The 14,116-nt window shown below is 35.5% G+C and overlaps 1 protein-coding gene across 3 annotated transcripts in view; it reads left to right on the top strand.

Moving 5' to 3' along the window:
• XRN1 (5'-3' exoribonuclease 1) overlaps nt 1-14,116 on the top strand; it is a 167,307-nt gene that overhangs the window by 7,718 nt on the left and 145,473 nt on the right. For 2 of the 3 annotated variants that reach the window (XM_077130308.1, XM_077130307.1), the window contains exons 2-6: nt 7,321-7,553; nt 11,155-11,252; nt 12,429-12,538; nt 12,628-12,738; nt 13,942-14,024. In XM_077130308.1, the coding sequence (XP_076986423.1) occupies nt 7,321-7,553; nt 11,155-11,252; nt 12,429-12,538; nt 12,628-12,738; nt 13,942-14,024 (635 nt within the window). The remainder of the gene's footprint in view (nt 1-7,320; nt 7,554-11,154; nt 11,253-12,428; nt 12,539-12,627; nt 12,739-13,941; nt 14,025-14,116) is intronic. The other variant, XM_077130309.1, reaches the window with a different exon arrangement.

Raw genomic sequence — 14,116 nt, 5'->3', positions numbered from 1 at the left:
AGACCTTGCTTTCAGGATCTCACAGTTAAGCAGGGAGGACAACATACACACTTAGGCATTTAACAAAAATTTGTTGAACATCCAATACACTTCAGGCACTCTTGTATGCATTGGAAATACACACACACACACACACACACACACATAAAAGATGTAGTTCCACCCTCAAGATACTAAAATTTGAAGATAGATTTGGAAAACTGGAATAGCAAAAACTAACATTTGGAGAATACTTAGTTGTTTTATACTATTGTAAATAAAGCCAGAAAGGTATTTGCAAAGCATAGTGTAAAGAAGTGAGCATCATTTCCCCTTGAGTAAGGGAAAACTTCCTGACAACGATTAAACTGGATTTTGAAGATGAGTTGAAATTCACAAGGTCAGTGGTGGAAGGAGCATGTAGGAGAGAAAAGCATTTCAGGAAGTAGGAACAATATCTCAATTCACAGAGGTTTGAAACAGCCCAGCATAGTTAGTGCTCTTTGAGTAATTCGCTGCAGGTAATTAATAGGATATAATGTGAAAACAGGAAAGAGTATGAGATTGGGAGAGATAGCAGACAAATCGTGGAGGTACCTTTATGGTATTAAGGAGTTTGAGGTATGGTTTAAGTAATGAACCAACATGCTCAGATTATGTTGTAGAAAAATAGCTGCGGCTGCAGTAAGGGAAAAATCTGGAATCAAACACAATAGTTAGAAAACTTTGAGGGTCTAAATCAAAGCAGGATTCTTGGGGATGCAGAAAATTTTAGATGAGACTACCTAGAACAGTGGGAATAGAGAGTAGTAAGGTAAGCCTCTAGAAACATTTTAGAGGTTAAATTAAAAAAAGAAAAAAAAACTCAACAACTAATTAGATATGGGTTTGAGGAGGAAGGCAAAGTATAAAATAACCTCGAAATTTCCAGCTTGCAGATGAAATAATTCTGGAAGGGAAATTGTTATATCAGTATTATCTCTGAAGGACCAAAATTCTACTGAGTGTTTTCACTTCCTTCACTGTATAGGCTGGTAATTACTAAATCATTCAGTGTGTTTCTTACTAATCTGAAACCTAAGAGAATTTTAGAAATATTTTTTCCAAAAAAAAGTGAAGAAACATTTTTTTCTCAGATTATAAAGGCAATGTGTGCTCATTATAAAAAATTCAAATACTACAGAAAGTATAAAAGCTGTTATATAATCTAGAGGAAAGTAAAAAGCAACAGAAATTCCATCATCCATGCATAACCACTAGTAGAATCCTATTTCTATATACTTAGTAACTTTTTTTTGATATAATATAACATATATACAAAGCAAAGAAATAAAAACGCAACGGTTTTCAAAGCACTCTTCAACCAGTGGTTACAGGACAGATCCCAGAGTTTGTCATGGGTTACCATCCAATCCTCTCATATGTTTCCTTCTAGCTGCTCCAGAATATAGGAGGCTAGAAGACTTAAATATTTTTTTTATCATCACAATCGACTTTTTTCTTTCTTTGTGTATAAAATAACATATATACAAAAAAGCTATAAATTTCCAAGCACAGCACCACAATTAGTTGTAGAACATATTTCAGACTTTGGCATAGGTTACAATTTCACAGTTTTAGGTTTTTACTTCTAGCTGCACTAAAATACTGGAGACTAAAAGGTACCAATTTAATGATTTAGCATTCATATTCATTTGTTAAATCCTGTCTTCTATGTATCACTCCTTTGATCTTTCCATACGTCTCTTTAGGGTTATTTGGGCTATGGCAGTTCTGAATTTTTGATATTTGAAAGGTTCTATCACTAATATGGGGTAGGGAGATGGAACTATCTGATGGTCTGGAGAGGCTGAACTAGGTTTCAGGACTTATCTTGACTAGGGACCCATCTGGAGGTTGTAGGTTTCTGGAAAGTTATTCTAGTGCCTGGAGCCCTTGTGGAATCTTGTATATTACCCTAGGTGTTCTTTAGGATTAGCTGGAATGGTCCTGGTTGGGGTTGGCAGGTTATGATAAGTAGCAAGGTCTACCTGAAGCTTGCCTAAGAGCAACCTCTAGAGTAGCCTCTCGGCTCTGAATTCTCTCTGCCATTGATACTTTATTGATTACACTTCTTTTCCCCCTTTTGGTCAGGATGGAATTGTTGATCCCACAGTGCCAGGTTTGGATTCATCCCTGGGAGTCATCTCCCACGTTGCCAGGGACACTTCCCCCTGATGTCATGTCCCATCTATAGGGGAGGGCAATGATTTCACTCGCAGAGTTGGGCTTAGAGAGACTGAGGCCACATCTGAGCAGCAACAGAGGTCCTCCAGAAGTAACTCTTAGGCATGCCTATAGGTAGTCTAAGCTTCTATGCTACCTACATAAGCTTCACAAGAGTAAGCCTCATAATCAAGGGCGATGGCCTATTGATTTGGGTGTCCCAAAAGATGACACAGTATCAGGGGATTCCCTGATGGTAAAGTTTAATAGTTCCATATTCTTTCTCCCCTCCCTCAAGGGACTTTGCCAATACTTTTTGATTATCTACTTAATATACTCTAGAATGTTTCCAGGCATTACAATAATCTATACAGGATTAAAGGATCTCTTTCTTATTCTGTGTTTCAGTTGTTCAAATGAGCTATGCAGATAGGTTGAATTAGATTATGCATTACACAGAATTTCAACTCCAGACCAAATAAACTTTTATTCCATTCATCTCAAAGAGTATGTGTGGTTCTAAAATATAAACACTGCCTTCCTTACCCCTATGTTCTGAATTACTTTAACCCCAACCTGATCGGCTTCGTTCTTATCTCTAAATATCAGGTTATATGTATAAAACAGCCTCTAAAAATCCAGAAATCATCATCACCACTCCAGACTTAATGTGTCTGCTCTGAAAGCTTATAGTCTAGGCCCCTGGTTTTTTTTATAAGCATTTTCTAAAGGTGTACCAGTGTTGTTTTGTTTCTGGCTTATTTTGTTTCACCAAACGTCCTACATGTTCATTCACATCATTGCATGCTTGGAGTGCGGGGAATGGGAGCAGATGACCAGGTTCAGGTGCGTGGGGTGTGGGGTGAGTGGCCAGTCACAAGGCTGCCCTGGTTAGGTGAGCACACCCAAGAAATGCAGCCTCGTTTACTTCCTAGTCCCGCATTGCGGTCCAAGCACTCCGCAACTCAGCAGCTCCGTGCCTCCGTGCCAGGGTCCAGCTTTCTGCCTCTCAGTTCTTTGGCCTCTGCAACCAGGGCTGCCACATGTGGTGCAGAAAGTTCTCCCAGGTCGCATGTGTTGCAGAAAGTTCTCCCAGGTCAGCCGCACTCCTGGCTAACCCCCAGTCACCCTCCTGTCCCTTCTCTAAGTTATCCGTGGAGCAGGGCTTAGCTCTAGCTAGTCTATCCAGCCATCTTCCCGAAAGTCCCCTTAGTAACTTTTTATGCAGATACACACATAGATAAATATGATGAAATAATATTCCTGCCATTTTATAACCCATTTTTGTCATTTTACTGTATCATTCCATGTCAAATGTGAATCTGTATAATATTTCATTTGTAATGGATGTACCATCATCATTTTCCTATTATTAGGTCTTTGGATTGTTTTCACTTTTATCTTCAATAAACAATACCACCATGAATATTCTTATACTTACCTCTTTGTGTGCATTTCTGATCAATTTTCCAAAGTAGAAATCCTGGGTTAAAGATACGCACATTTCAAATTTTGATACATACTTTCAAAATTAGTTACAGATTTATATTACTATCCCAGGCTACTTTTCTAGCTTGTTGTATAAAATGGAAGTGCTAAATATTTACCTTATAGAATTGTTAGGGGAATTAAGTGAGAAAATAAATATAAATGTTTAGCCCTTAACACGTTCTTAATAAATATCAGCTGTTGGTTTTAATAACAGTCCCTGGTATCATCAGTCTTTTTTATCTGAGGGGGAAAAATGATGTATCATTTTAACTGGAAATTTTTTGATGTTCAACATCTTTTCATATGTTAATTTTATTTTTCTGTGTCTTTTTTTAATTGCGTTACATTTTTTAAAGCCCATTTTATTTCCTCTTTTTAAAATTTATTTTCGAGAAGTCTTTGTGTATTAGGGGTACTAATTCTGAACTAATTTGCAAGCCTTTCCCCACATTTTGTCATTTCCAGTTGAACTTGTGATGGCACTTTTGTTAGTCCTATAAATTTTAAAAGTACATATTTAGATAGCCAATACCACTGTTTGTTCACTTTATGATTTTTTACTTTCGCCACCCAAAGGTTACCAAAATATTTGTATATAATTTCTTCCTTTTTTTTTTTTGGCTATACTTCTCACTTTAAATGTTTTAATGCTTTTGGAATTTATTTTGTTTTTAGGTAGAATGCATTTTGTTTTACTCCCAAGTGGCTTTTTTTTCACTGACTGAAATCCCTCCCTTATATACTAAAGTTTCATATACATTTGGACTATTTCCAGACTATTTGGTTCACTCAGACTCTCTGTTCTGTAGCTTTTAAGATTGTTATGAATTGGATCATGTCCCCTACAAAGACACTTTCAAGCCCTAACCTTAGAATTTTTGAAGATCCAGTTAAGATGAGACCAAACTGAATCAAGGTGGACCTTAATCCAGTATGACTGGAGTCCTTATAAGCAAAGGAAATTTGGACATAGTAGAATAAGTGAGGAGGAGACCAAAGGGGACAGATGGCCATAGGGTGGATGCAGAGATTATATTATGGATTATCAACAAGCTACCACTAGTATGCTACTGGACTTTAGAGAAAACATGGCTTATTAAAACGTTGGTGTTGGACTTTTAGCCTCTATATCTGTGAGACAATAAATTTCTATTGTTTGAGGCAATGATTGTGGTCTTTATTAGAGAAGCCCTGGCAAACTAAGACAAATACCATGTAAGGCGAATTCTCCTTTGTTCCTCTTTTTAATACATCTCCTGATAATATTGCATGTTTTTTTTCCTAAGGAAAGTTTGGGATCATTTTATAAGGTATTCCTCCTCAAAAAGCGCATTGAGATTTTAGATGAGGTTTTCAGATTTCCTGAAAGAAAAGTAAACTTAAATGTGTTTTTAAAGATCACATGATCACAATTATTGGATCAGTTGAACCTGTTACTCAAGAGCAACATTTTAAGACTCTCATGTCCTGCTGTTACTCAAAAGCAACATTTTAAAACTTTCATATCCTGTTTAGTACAATACTTATACATGGGTGGTTGTTTCTGTTATTTTGGGGTGCTTTTTTTTTTTCATTTTTTTCTTGTGTATGCGTAGTATGAGGGTCACATTTCATTCTTTTTCCATGTGACTGTCCTGTTATTACAGTACCATGTGTGGGTTTTTTTTTGGGGGGGGCGGGCAGCAGCAGGGGTAGTACACAGGCCAGGAATTGAACCGGAGTCTCCTGTGTGGCAGGTGAGAATTCTACCACTGAACTACCCTTGCACCCATACACAAGTGTTTTATGTATGTTTTGATGGTGTTCATGGATTTTAAGTCCAAAACTTTTTACCCCCAAAACTCAAAGAAAGGCATGCCATTTTCTCAATAATAGGAAAATATAATTGCTGCATTTACATGTTACTAAATTCGAATTGCTGTGTCGGAGCTGATTTTCATTAGGTTTGTACAAGGAAGTCATATTTCTATGTTTGGAAAAATCAAAGTAATTTTCTTCAATTAGTACATAAGACAGACCATATTCTAAAATTCTTTAATTACAGTAGATGTTCCAGTTTGCTAGCTGCCGGAATGCGATATACCAGAAATGGAATGGCTTTTAAAAGGGGAATTTAATGAGTTGCTAGTTTACAATTCTAAGGCCAAGAAAATGGCCCAATTAAAACAAGTTTATTGAAATGTCCAATCAAAGGCATCTGGGGAAGGATACCTTGGTTCAAGAAGGCCAGTGAAGTTCAGGGTCTCTCTCTCTCTCTCGAATGAGAAGGCATATGGTGAACAGGGTCAGGGTTTCTCTCTCATCTGGAAAGGCATGTGGCAAACACGGCATCATCTGCTAGCTTTCTCTCCTGGCTTCCCTTCATGAAGCTTCCTGGGAGGCGTTTTCCTTCTTCATTTCCAAAGGTTCATTGGCTGGTGGACTCTGCTTCTTGTGGCTATTTCATTCTGCTCTGCTCTCTCTCAATTGCTCTCATTCTCCAAAATGTTTCCTCTTTTATAGGACTTCAGAAACTAAACAAGACCCACTCAAATGGGTGGAGACATGTCGTCACCTAATCCAGTTTAACAACCGCTCTTGATTAAATCACATCTCCAGGGAGATTATCAAATTACAATTTCAGATGTACAGTGCGGAATGGGGATTAGAAGAAAAGACTGCCTTTACAAAATGGGATTAGGATTAAAGCATGGCTTTTCTAGGGTACATACGTCATTTCAAACCAGCATGCTAGAGATTATAACTTTTGTGTTCATATCAGTTCCTTGTGTGTATATTTGTCTCTTTTATTTATTTATATAATGTTCCTTTTATTTAATCATGGACATTATTTGGGAAAAATAAAAGTCTACAAGCGAATGAGAGCCAAAGACATTAAGATACTTTTTACAAAAGTAGCTCTTTTTACTCATGGTTTAGAAATTATTTAACTCACATTTCAAAAACAAGTAATCAAAGAGAAAAAATAATAATATTATAAATAAATAAAATAAAATATAAAAAAGTATTTATGAAATAAGTTGAAAATAAATAATTAAAAAATATGAAAATATAAAACATCTATAAAATTTTTAAAAATTAAAAAGTATTCAGTTTCCAAGGTTGCCTAAATTTAAATTAATATAAACAAATCAGTGACAGGGTTTTGGTTAAACCAATTATACAATCAGGCTTTATATCATTTGCAAAACTTTTCAATGAGATTTGCATGTGTAAGTAGCTTTTTTTATATAAATGAGCATTATGCTACCTATTTTATACAGGAAATTAACCCTTTGGGGAAGTTGAATATCAAATAGTAAAAAGAAAGGAAACTAATGTTTTGATCATCAAATGTGCCAGGCACTTTACTTGATGTTTTTCCAGGTTATCTTATTTTACAAAAGTAGTTAATTTTCCAGTAGTTAATCTGTCCAGCCATTGGTGCATTATTTAACTATGCACCATCATCTCCATATTACCAATTCCTCCTGTTTGATTTTTTTCTTTATTTTCTTTCTTTAGTTGTGATTTTTTACTCAGTTTTGTTATAATCAGAATGCCCTATATCCTGTTTTTTATCACTGAATAATCACTTTTCCTTGCTACTTAGATATCTGTGCTTGATTATGGTTAATGATCTTGCGCAATTTTCTTTGTTTTTAGATTCCTGAATTTGACAACTTGTACCTAGATATGAATGGAATTATACATCAGTGTTCCCATCCTAATGATGACGATGTTCACTTCAGAATTTCAGATGACAAAATCTTTAATGATATTTTTCACTATTTAGAGGTGTTGTTTCGCATTATTAAACCTAGGAAAGTGTTCTTTATGGCTGTTGATGGTGTGGCTCCTCGAGCAAAAATGAACCAGCAACGTGGGAGACGTTTTAGGTAAAGCCTTTATGATTTATTTTACATTACTATTTAGATTAATAAAATGCATTATTTTAAACATAATTGATCTAACTCAGTGGGTCTTCTATTCATGTTTATTTTCTGCTTAAATTCTCACAGAAATGGGAATATCATAATGTTATAAATTTTCTGTAAAGTAAATGGATCTAAAAATTCATGTGAATTGTCATTTCTCAAAGCACATTAGGCTATATAAAGTCACTCTGTTAGTTTTTCTTGATAAAGCTTTTCAAACTTCTCATTGGTAATTTGGAAATGGTAAAGTACCCATTATGCTCTCCTCTGGATTGGTAATTGCAGGGTGAATTGAGACATTGAGTGGTTCAATTTAATTGAATCAAACAGACATTGAATGCCCAGACCCTAGTCTAGAGATCCATATTTGACAGAAAACCAAGTGAGATCAGAAGGTGAATGATGGACCATGAGAAGAGAACTGAGTCAGGACACTCAATTATCAGCATCACTGTGTGAGTTAGTGAGTAGGAAAACTAACAGGATAGAAAAGGTTGCAGACTGAGAGATGATTTAAAACTTAAAATCTTGGGTATATGGAATATTTCTCAGTAACAATGAGATTAGGCTGTATCCCTGTTTATGGGTAATAGAAGTAGAGTTAAGAAGGTTGTTAGAATTGAAGGCAAGGAACCCTGGGTCTATAGTATTTGATGGGTGATTAGCATAATAAATCCTTTAAGCATAATGGCTAGTAAGGAAGTGAAAAAGGCAGTTGTGACTCAAATGTCCAAATCATCAAATGGCCTAGGAGAAGGCTAGTAGTGAGAATGGAGAAAGGATGGCATGAAGTACTGATTTAAATTTCAAAAGAAAAAAGATTCTATAAATTTTAAAAAGACTGAGCTCTTTGGAGGTAAGAACTATCTTTACTAAAATTTAGATTTCTCAGTTACCACCCAGGATTTACTTAAAGTGAATGTCTAGAAGTTGGATCCTAGAAACTGTACTTTTATCAGAATCCTCTGGTAATTGTTCAACAAGTTTTGGGGAACCACTAGACTAGACAAGCGAGTGTTGAGGAAGAACATTGAGTGGGGGCTCAGTGGTAGTTAACATAAACTATTCTAGTTATTTTTAAGCAGAAAGAGATGTAATATAGGGAATTAGGTGCTTATAAAAATCATTGTAAGATACAAAGGAGCAGGAATCTAGGTGGACCTTCATAAGTGACTTCCAGAACAACACTACAACACCAGTTGCAGTACTGTTACCACATTCAGGAAGGTCAGGAATTCAGAGGCCTCCACCAGAACAGTTGATTCCTGCAGTTTATTAGCTGTGATCTAAAGATGAAAAAGCTACTGTCTGAACTGTTGGCTCCAAGAATATATCACTTTAGTTGCAATTCAGCGAGCATGAAGCCACTACTTCATCTGTTAGTTCCAGAGCCCCAATGCACCTGATAGATCTGCACTGGAAAACACAAATGCCCTGTGTGTTGCCTCTCATCACCTACAAAGCTACCGAATACTGGGACCTCTTCTACCATTGCTGAAACATACATTCATATGCACAATCTCAGTGCCTCCATCATTAAACAGGTACACTTCTACCTTCCAAACCTACCATGGAAGTATCTAACTGATAAAATTTAAATCATATCCAGAATCCTAGAGACAAGGAAGCCTGAGGATTTTATTTTTCTAGATCAACATCAGAAAGCAAGGTAAAAACAGAATGGAGTGGGTATTGAGGGCCAGTCATTTGTAACAATCATGCTAAATACTGTGCTGGCGTTGAGTGTTCCATGTTTCCCACAGATTTCCCAGTCATTCTTCACAGTGACTATTTTCTCCATTTATGATTTTTAATTCCTCATCTTTTACTCATTTCGAAATCTATCATTTGTTTTTCACCCCCACCATGCCACTGAAGCGTCCTTGCAAGATTACAAATAGTATCCTTATGGCTAAATCCAAAGAATAATTCTATTTTTATATTACTTCATTTACCTGCAGCATTTAACAGTGTTGACTATGACTTCTTTCTCGAACCTCTGCCTTTCCTTGACCTTCATGTAAGCACACTGCCTCTTTGCCTTCTTAATTTCCTTGTCAGCTTCTCATCTGCTTTTTAAGAAAAAAATATCAAGTTTCTTGAGGTTCTGTTTTGGCCCCTGAGTGGGTCAATGGCTTAATTACTATATGCTCATGACTCCCCAATTTATCTTTATGGTGGCTCTCTCTTTCTCGAGCTCCTATATATTCAGATGTTACTAAGTATCTCCCCACAGATATCTGAAGCTTAGTATGTTCACAACTGAGTTTGTTATCTTCCCCTCAAAACTGCCCTTCCTCCTATGTTGTCTTTTTTTATGAATAACAGCACCATGCACCTAGCTGCCTAATCCAGAAGTCCAAGAGTAATTTTGGACTCTTCCCTCTGTCATTCCCTCCAACCAAGTCCTATTTGCCCAGTCTGTTAATATGTCATATCTGTGTACTTCTTTTAGTTTTTAAAGCTGCTTTCTCAGCCTAGACTACCATTACCTTTCATCTAGATTGCTTTTTGTAGTCTTTAACCATTCAAATGTTCTCTATACCACTAAATTAAACATTATAACTGTATAATTTTATGTCTCCCCACTGGAGTATAAACTCTGTGAGAATAGGGATGTGTCTCTTGTTAAATCCCCAGAACTTATCATATAGTGACGACACTGAATAACCATTTGTTTAAAGAACAAAGAATGGGAAGAAGAAAGGAAAGAGTGGCTTCCGTGGGGAGATTATGAATGATTTACTGTCTTCATAGTTTTTGTTATATTGAAAGGGTTGGTATGACAGAAAGATTTAATATAAGGAAGAGTTTGTTCATCACAGAAATAGAATTCCACAGGCACAGTGGATGGAGATAGTAGCAAAGCTATAGAAATTGTGTTTAAAGTAAAGTTCCCTAACTTAATATACCATGTGGCATATGGTGTGCTGCAGATGGGTTCCAGGAGAGGCCGGACCGGGATGGAACATGTGTATTTGAACTAGTCCATCTGACTCTAAAACTTAGCTCTTTCTAGTAAATCCCATTTCCCCTACAATAGGCCAATTTTGACAAATAATGTCATTAATATTATTAGTATTTCATTTTATATCTTTTAAAGAAGAAGCTCAAAGGTATATACTATAATTTTATTTTTGTATTTTATATAATATTCTTAGAAATCAATTTAATAGTATATTTCTTGATATTATTAAATATATATAATAAGTCTATAAGGCTATACTTTTGAATTTATGTTTCTAGAATCAATTTGCTATATACTTGTTGGATAAGAATTACTTTAAAATAAGTTTGAAATGTTCTTTGTTGGTTTTACAGTCTTTGTAATATTCTGCTTCTATAGTCCTTATCTGAAAAATGCAATTCTTTACATAAATAAAAGTAAATGTTTTGAGGCTCATCTTTATAAACTTTAATCTTTTTAAAACTTGAATAATTAGGATTTCAGATAAAGTAGATGAATTACTATTTTCATTATAAGAACATCTAAATACCGTTTATGTCAAGGTCATTACTTTTTTCAGAAAGTTAAAAAGTCTTTTTTTCCTTAACCTTTAAGATCAGCAAAGGAGGCAGAAGACAAAATCAAAAAGGCAGTAGAAAAGGGAGAAACTCTTCCTACAGAGGCCAGATTTGATTCCAACTGTATTACACCAGGTAAATTCGCTGAGAGAAAAATGCTGAGATTTACCACTTACCAAGTGTAAATTGAAAACTAATTTTGGAGGAGTATTTTTATTTTCTAGGCCCTTTATTTTAGCCTTAGTGTTTTATTCGCTTTATTTTCCCAGTTGTGTTTCCCCATGATATGGTTTGGTCACCTTGGTCTGAAGTGCTATAGGCCCACTGTAGGGATTTGTGGATGATAAGAAGAGAATGTAGGTCCAGGACTCTCCCGGATACCCGGAATCTCAGACCTCGAGGCATGTGTAAGCTCGTTCAGGCCTGGTCCTGGCCCTGCTTCTTATTAATGTAGATGCAGACTCGGTGAGACTGCGGCTCCCCCAGGTTCATCTGGCTAGCTTGTGGTGTTCAGGATGAACAATGCGCTCTCCTAGTTCAGAGCTCTCACTGCTTCACCTCTCAGAGGCAGTTAAGTTTTCTGTGACTTTAAGGATAAAATTCATTTATCAATGTTATAAATTTAATTTATATGCATCAGCATATGCCATACTTCTTAGGAGCTTTGTCTAATATTATAATCATTTCCTTTGAAAAAATCTTAAGTCTTACTTTCTTATGAATTATTAACTGTGGTGATTTTCCCTTTCATTCTATGCCTTACTCACATGTTGCTCAATTTAATAACTGGTTTATTCTCATTGTGGCATAAGATTGTATTGGCTTTCACTATTAACCAACTGGGCTTTTCCTAAAAATCAGTTACCAGATTACTCAGTTACCAGATTATTAATAATAATTTTCCAGATTAACAGTGGTTTTGATAATAAAAATGGCAAGCTGATGAAGCGGCATGCCTTAAAGAAAAACATCAGAATCCAGCAGAGAAAAGATAGAAGGTTGAGGTTTATTAGAGTTGAAACTCCACCCTTGTGTGACAATACTTGAAGCACAGTTCTGAGACAGTAGTAACATTCTTTGGCTTTCCCTATCTGGCATTGGCTTCCTTTTATGGTGAAACAACTATGATGTTGGTTAGAAAAAGGTGTAATATTACTTGCTTTTCAGGATAAAGAAGAGAACTTTTCACCTTCTCTGAAAATCTTCTACCTGTCTATTCCCTGGATACCCAGATCTAATTTTGTGTTCTCACTGGGAACTCACTATTTTTATATCTCTCTCATATGACAATTTTTAAAAACTTTTTTGTAGGGACTGAATTCATGGCCAGGTTACATGAGCATCTGAAGTATTTTGTAAACATGAAGATTTCCACAGATAAGTCATGGCAAGGAGTTACCATCTACTTCTCAGGACATGAGGTTAGTCTCTTTTTTATTTAAAGGAATTTTTTTATATTTAATATTCTGAAACATAGCACATTACCACTTTTTTTAAACATTATATTCAGACGCCCGGAGAAGGAGAGCATAAAATCATGGAATTTATCAGATCCGAGAAAGCAAAGCCAGATCATGATCCAAACACCAGACACTGTCTTTATGGTTTAGATGCTGATTTGGTAGGTATAATGTTTATTGTTATTATGAACTTACATTGTAGTTAAATATCTAAGAGACTTAGTCTTATATAGGAAACTTAGTGACTATGGCAACAGATATTGGCAACATAATGATTGCTACTTCGGCCATTATGAAAGTTCTAAAACAGTTTGAAAATGAGCTGTTTTGCCAAATACTCATGATCAACAAATTTCTATAGTTGTCTGCAGACCTGACTGACCCTGGTTCTATGAATACTCTGCTAAGGTCAAACAAGGGGACCCTTTTTGCCTTCATGCTTAAAACATGATAATGAAAACTCTGTGACCCAAATAACCTTACCAGGCTTTTCTGAAGCTTTAACTTATTATTGTTGAAATTTTCAAGCATGAACAAAAGTAGAGAATATAAAACCTCCATGTGCCCATCATGCACCTGAAAATAATTTTCAGTTCCTACCCCTAAATGTCTGCTCCCCCACCAGTAATTGATGCTCAACCTAGATCATTTAATCTATAAATATTTCATTATGATTCTCTAAAGAAAAATATTCTTTTTTTAGACACAACCATAGCACCGTTATCACGGATAAACCAAAAATGAACAATTACATAGTATTATGAATAACCAATTAGTGTTCTAATTTCCATGATTGCCTTATAATTATTTGTTTGCTTGAATCCTAATTGAAATAAAATAAACAATGTACAGTAATTGGTTGATATATATTTACTAGACTGTTTTGATTTACTTTGGGAATTAGAATAGTACATGGAAATATTAACCGAAAGTGTCCTCTTCTAGTTTTTTCCTGAGTTTTCTATATTAGAGGAGTCATCTCCAGAGGAATCCTATATTCGTCTATACTGAAAAGCTGCTGCTTCTCACTTCTCGCCCATTCCACATGGCAAGGGAAAGTGTGTAGAAAACCAGAGGAAGGTCTTTGTGATGGGGGGTGAGGGAGAGCAAGGCAGTTAATAAAGACCATGTGAGCCTCAGGTGAACGTTTTTTTCCTTAAAAAATATACTCCCTTTATCCCATCCATAACTCAAAAATAGGTAATATTTTAATATTTATATTTTTAACATGCTAATTGTTTCTTTACTATCCCTAAATAAGCATGTTCTTTTCTATATAAAAATGTTTTTCATTTGAATGCTTTGTGAACCCAATACAAAAAAATAAAGGTACGATAGAAACATTTCTTTTCATTTTTCTACAGATTATGCTTGGATTAACAAGTCATGAGACACATTTCTCTCTTTTAAGAGAAGAGGTTCGGTTTGGTGGCAAAAAAACACAAAGGTAAATCATACTGCATTTATGTTGGAAGAAAGAACCAAATTTAAGTCTGTTCTGTTAAGAGAGGTTAGTTTTATCCTACTATGTTGGAAGAA

The sequence above is a fragment of the Tamandua tetradactyla genome, chromosome 15 (genome assembly GCF_023851605.1).
Source record: "Tamandua tetradactyla isolate mTamTet1 chromosome 15, mTamTet1.pri, whole genome shotgun sequence".
NCBI classification, from domain to species: Eukaryota; Metazoa; Chordata; class Mammalia; order Pilosa; family Myrmecophagidae; genus Tamandua; species Tamandua tetradactyla.
This window is presented reverse-complemented; position numbering and strand designations above follow the sequence as displayed.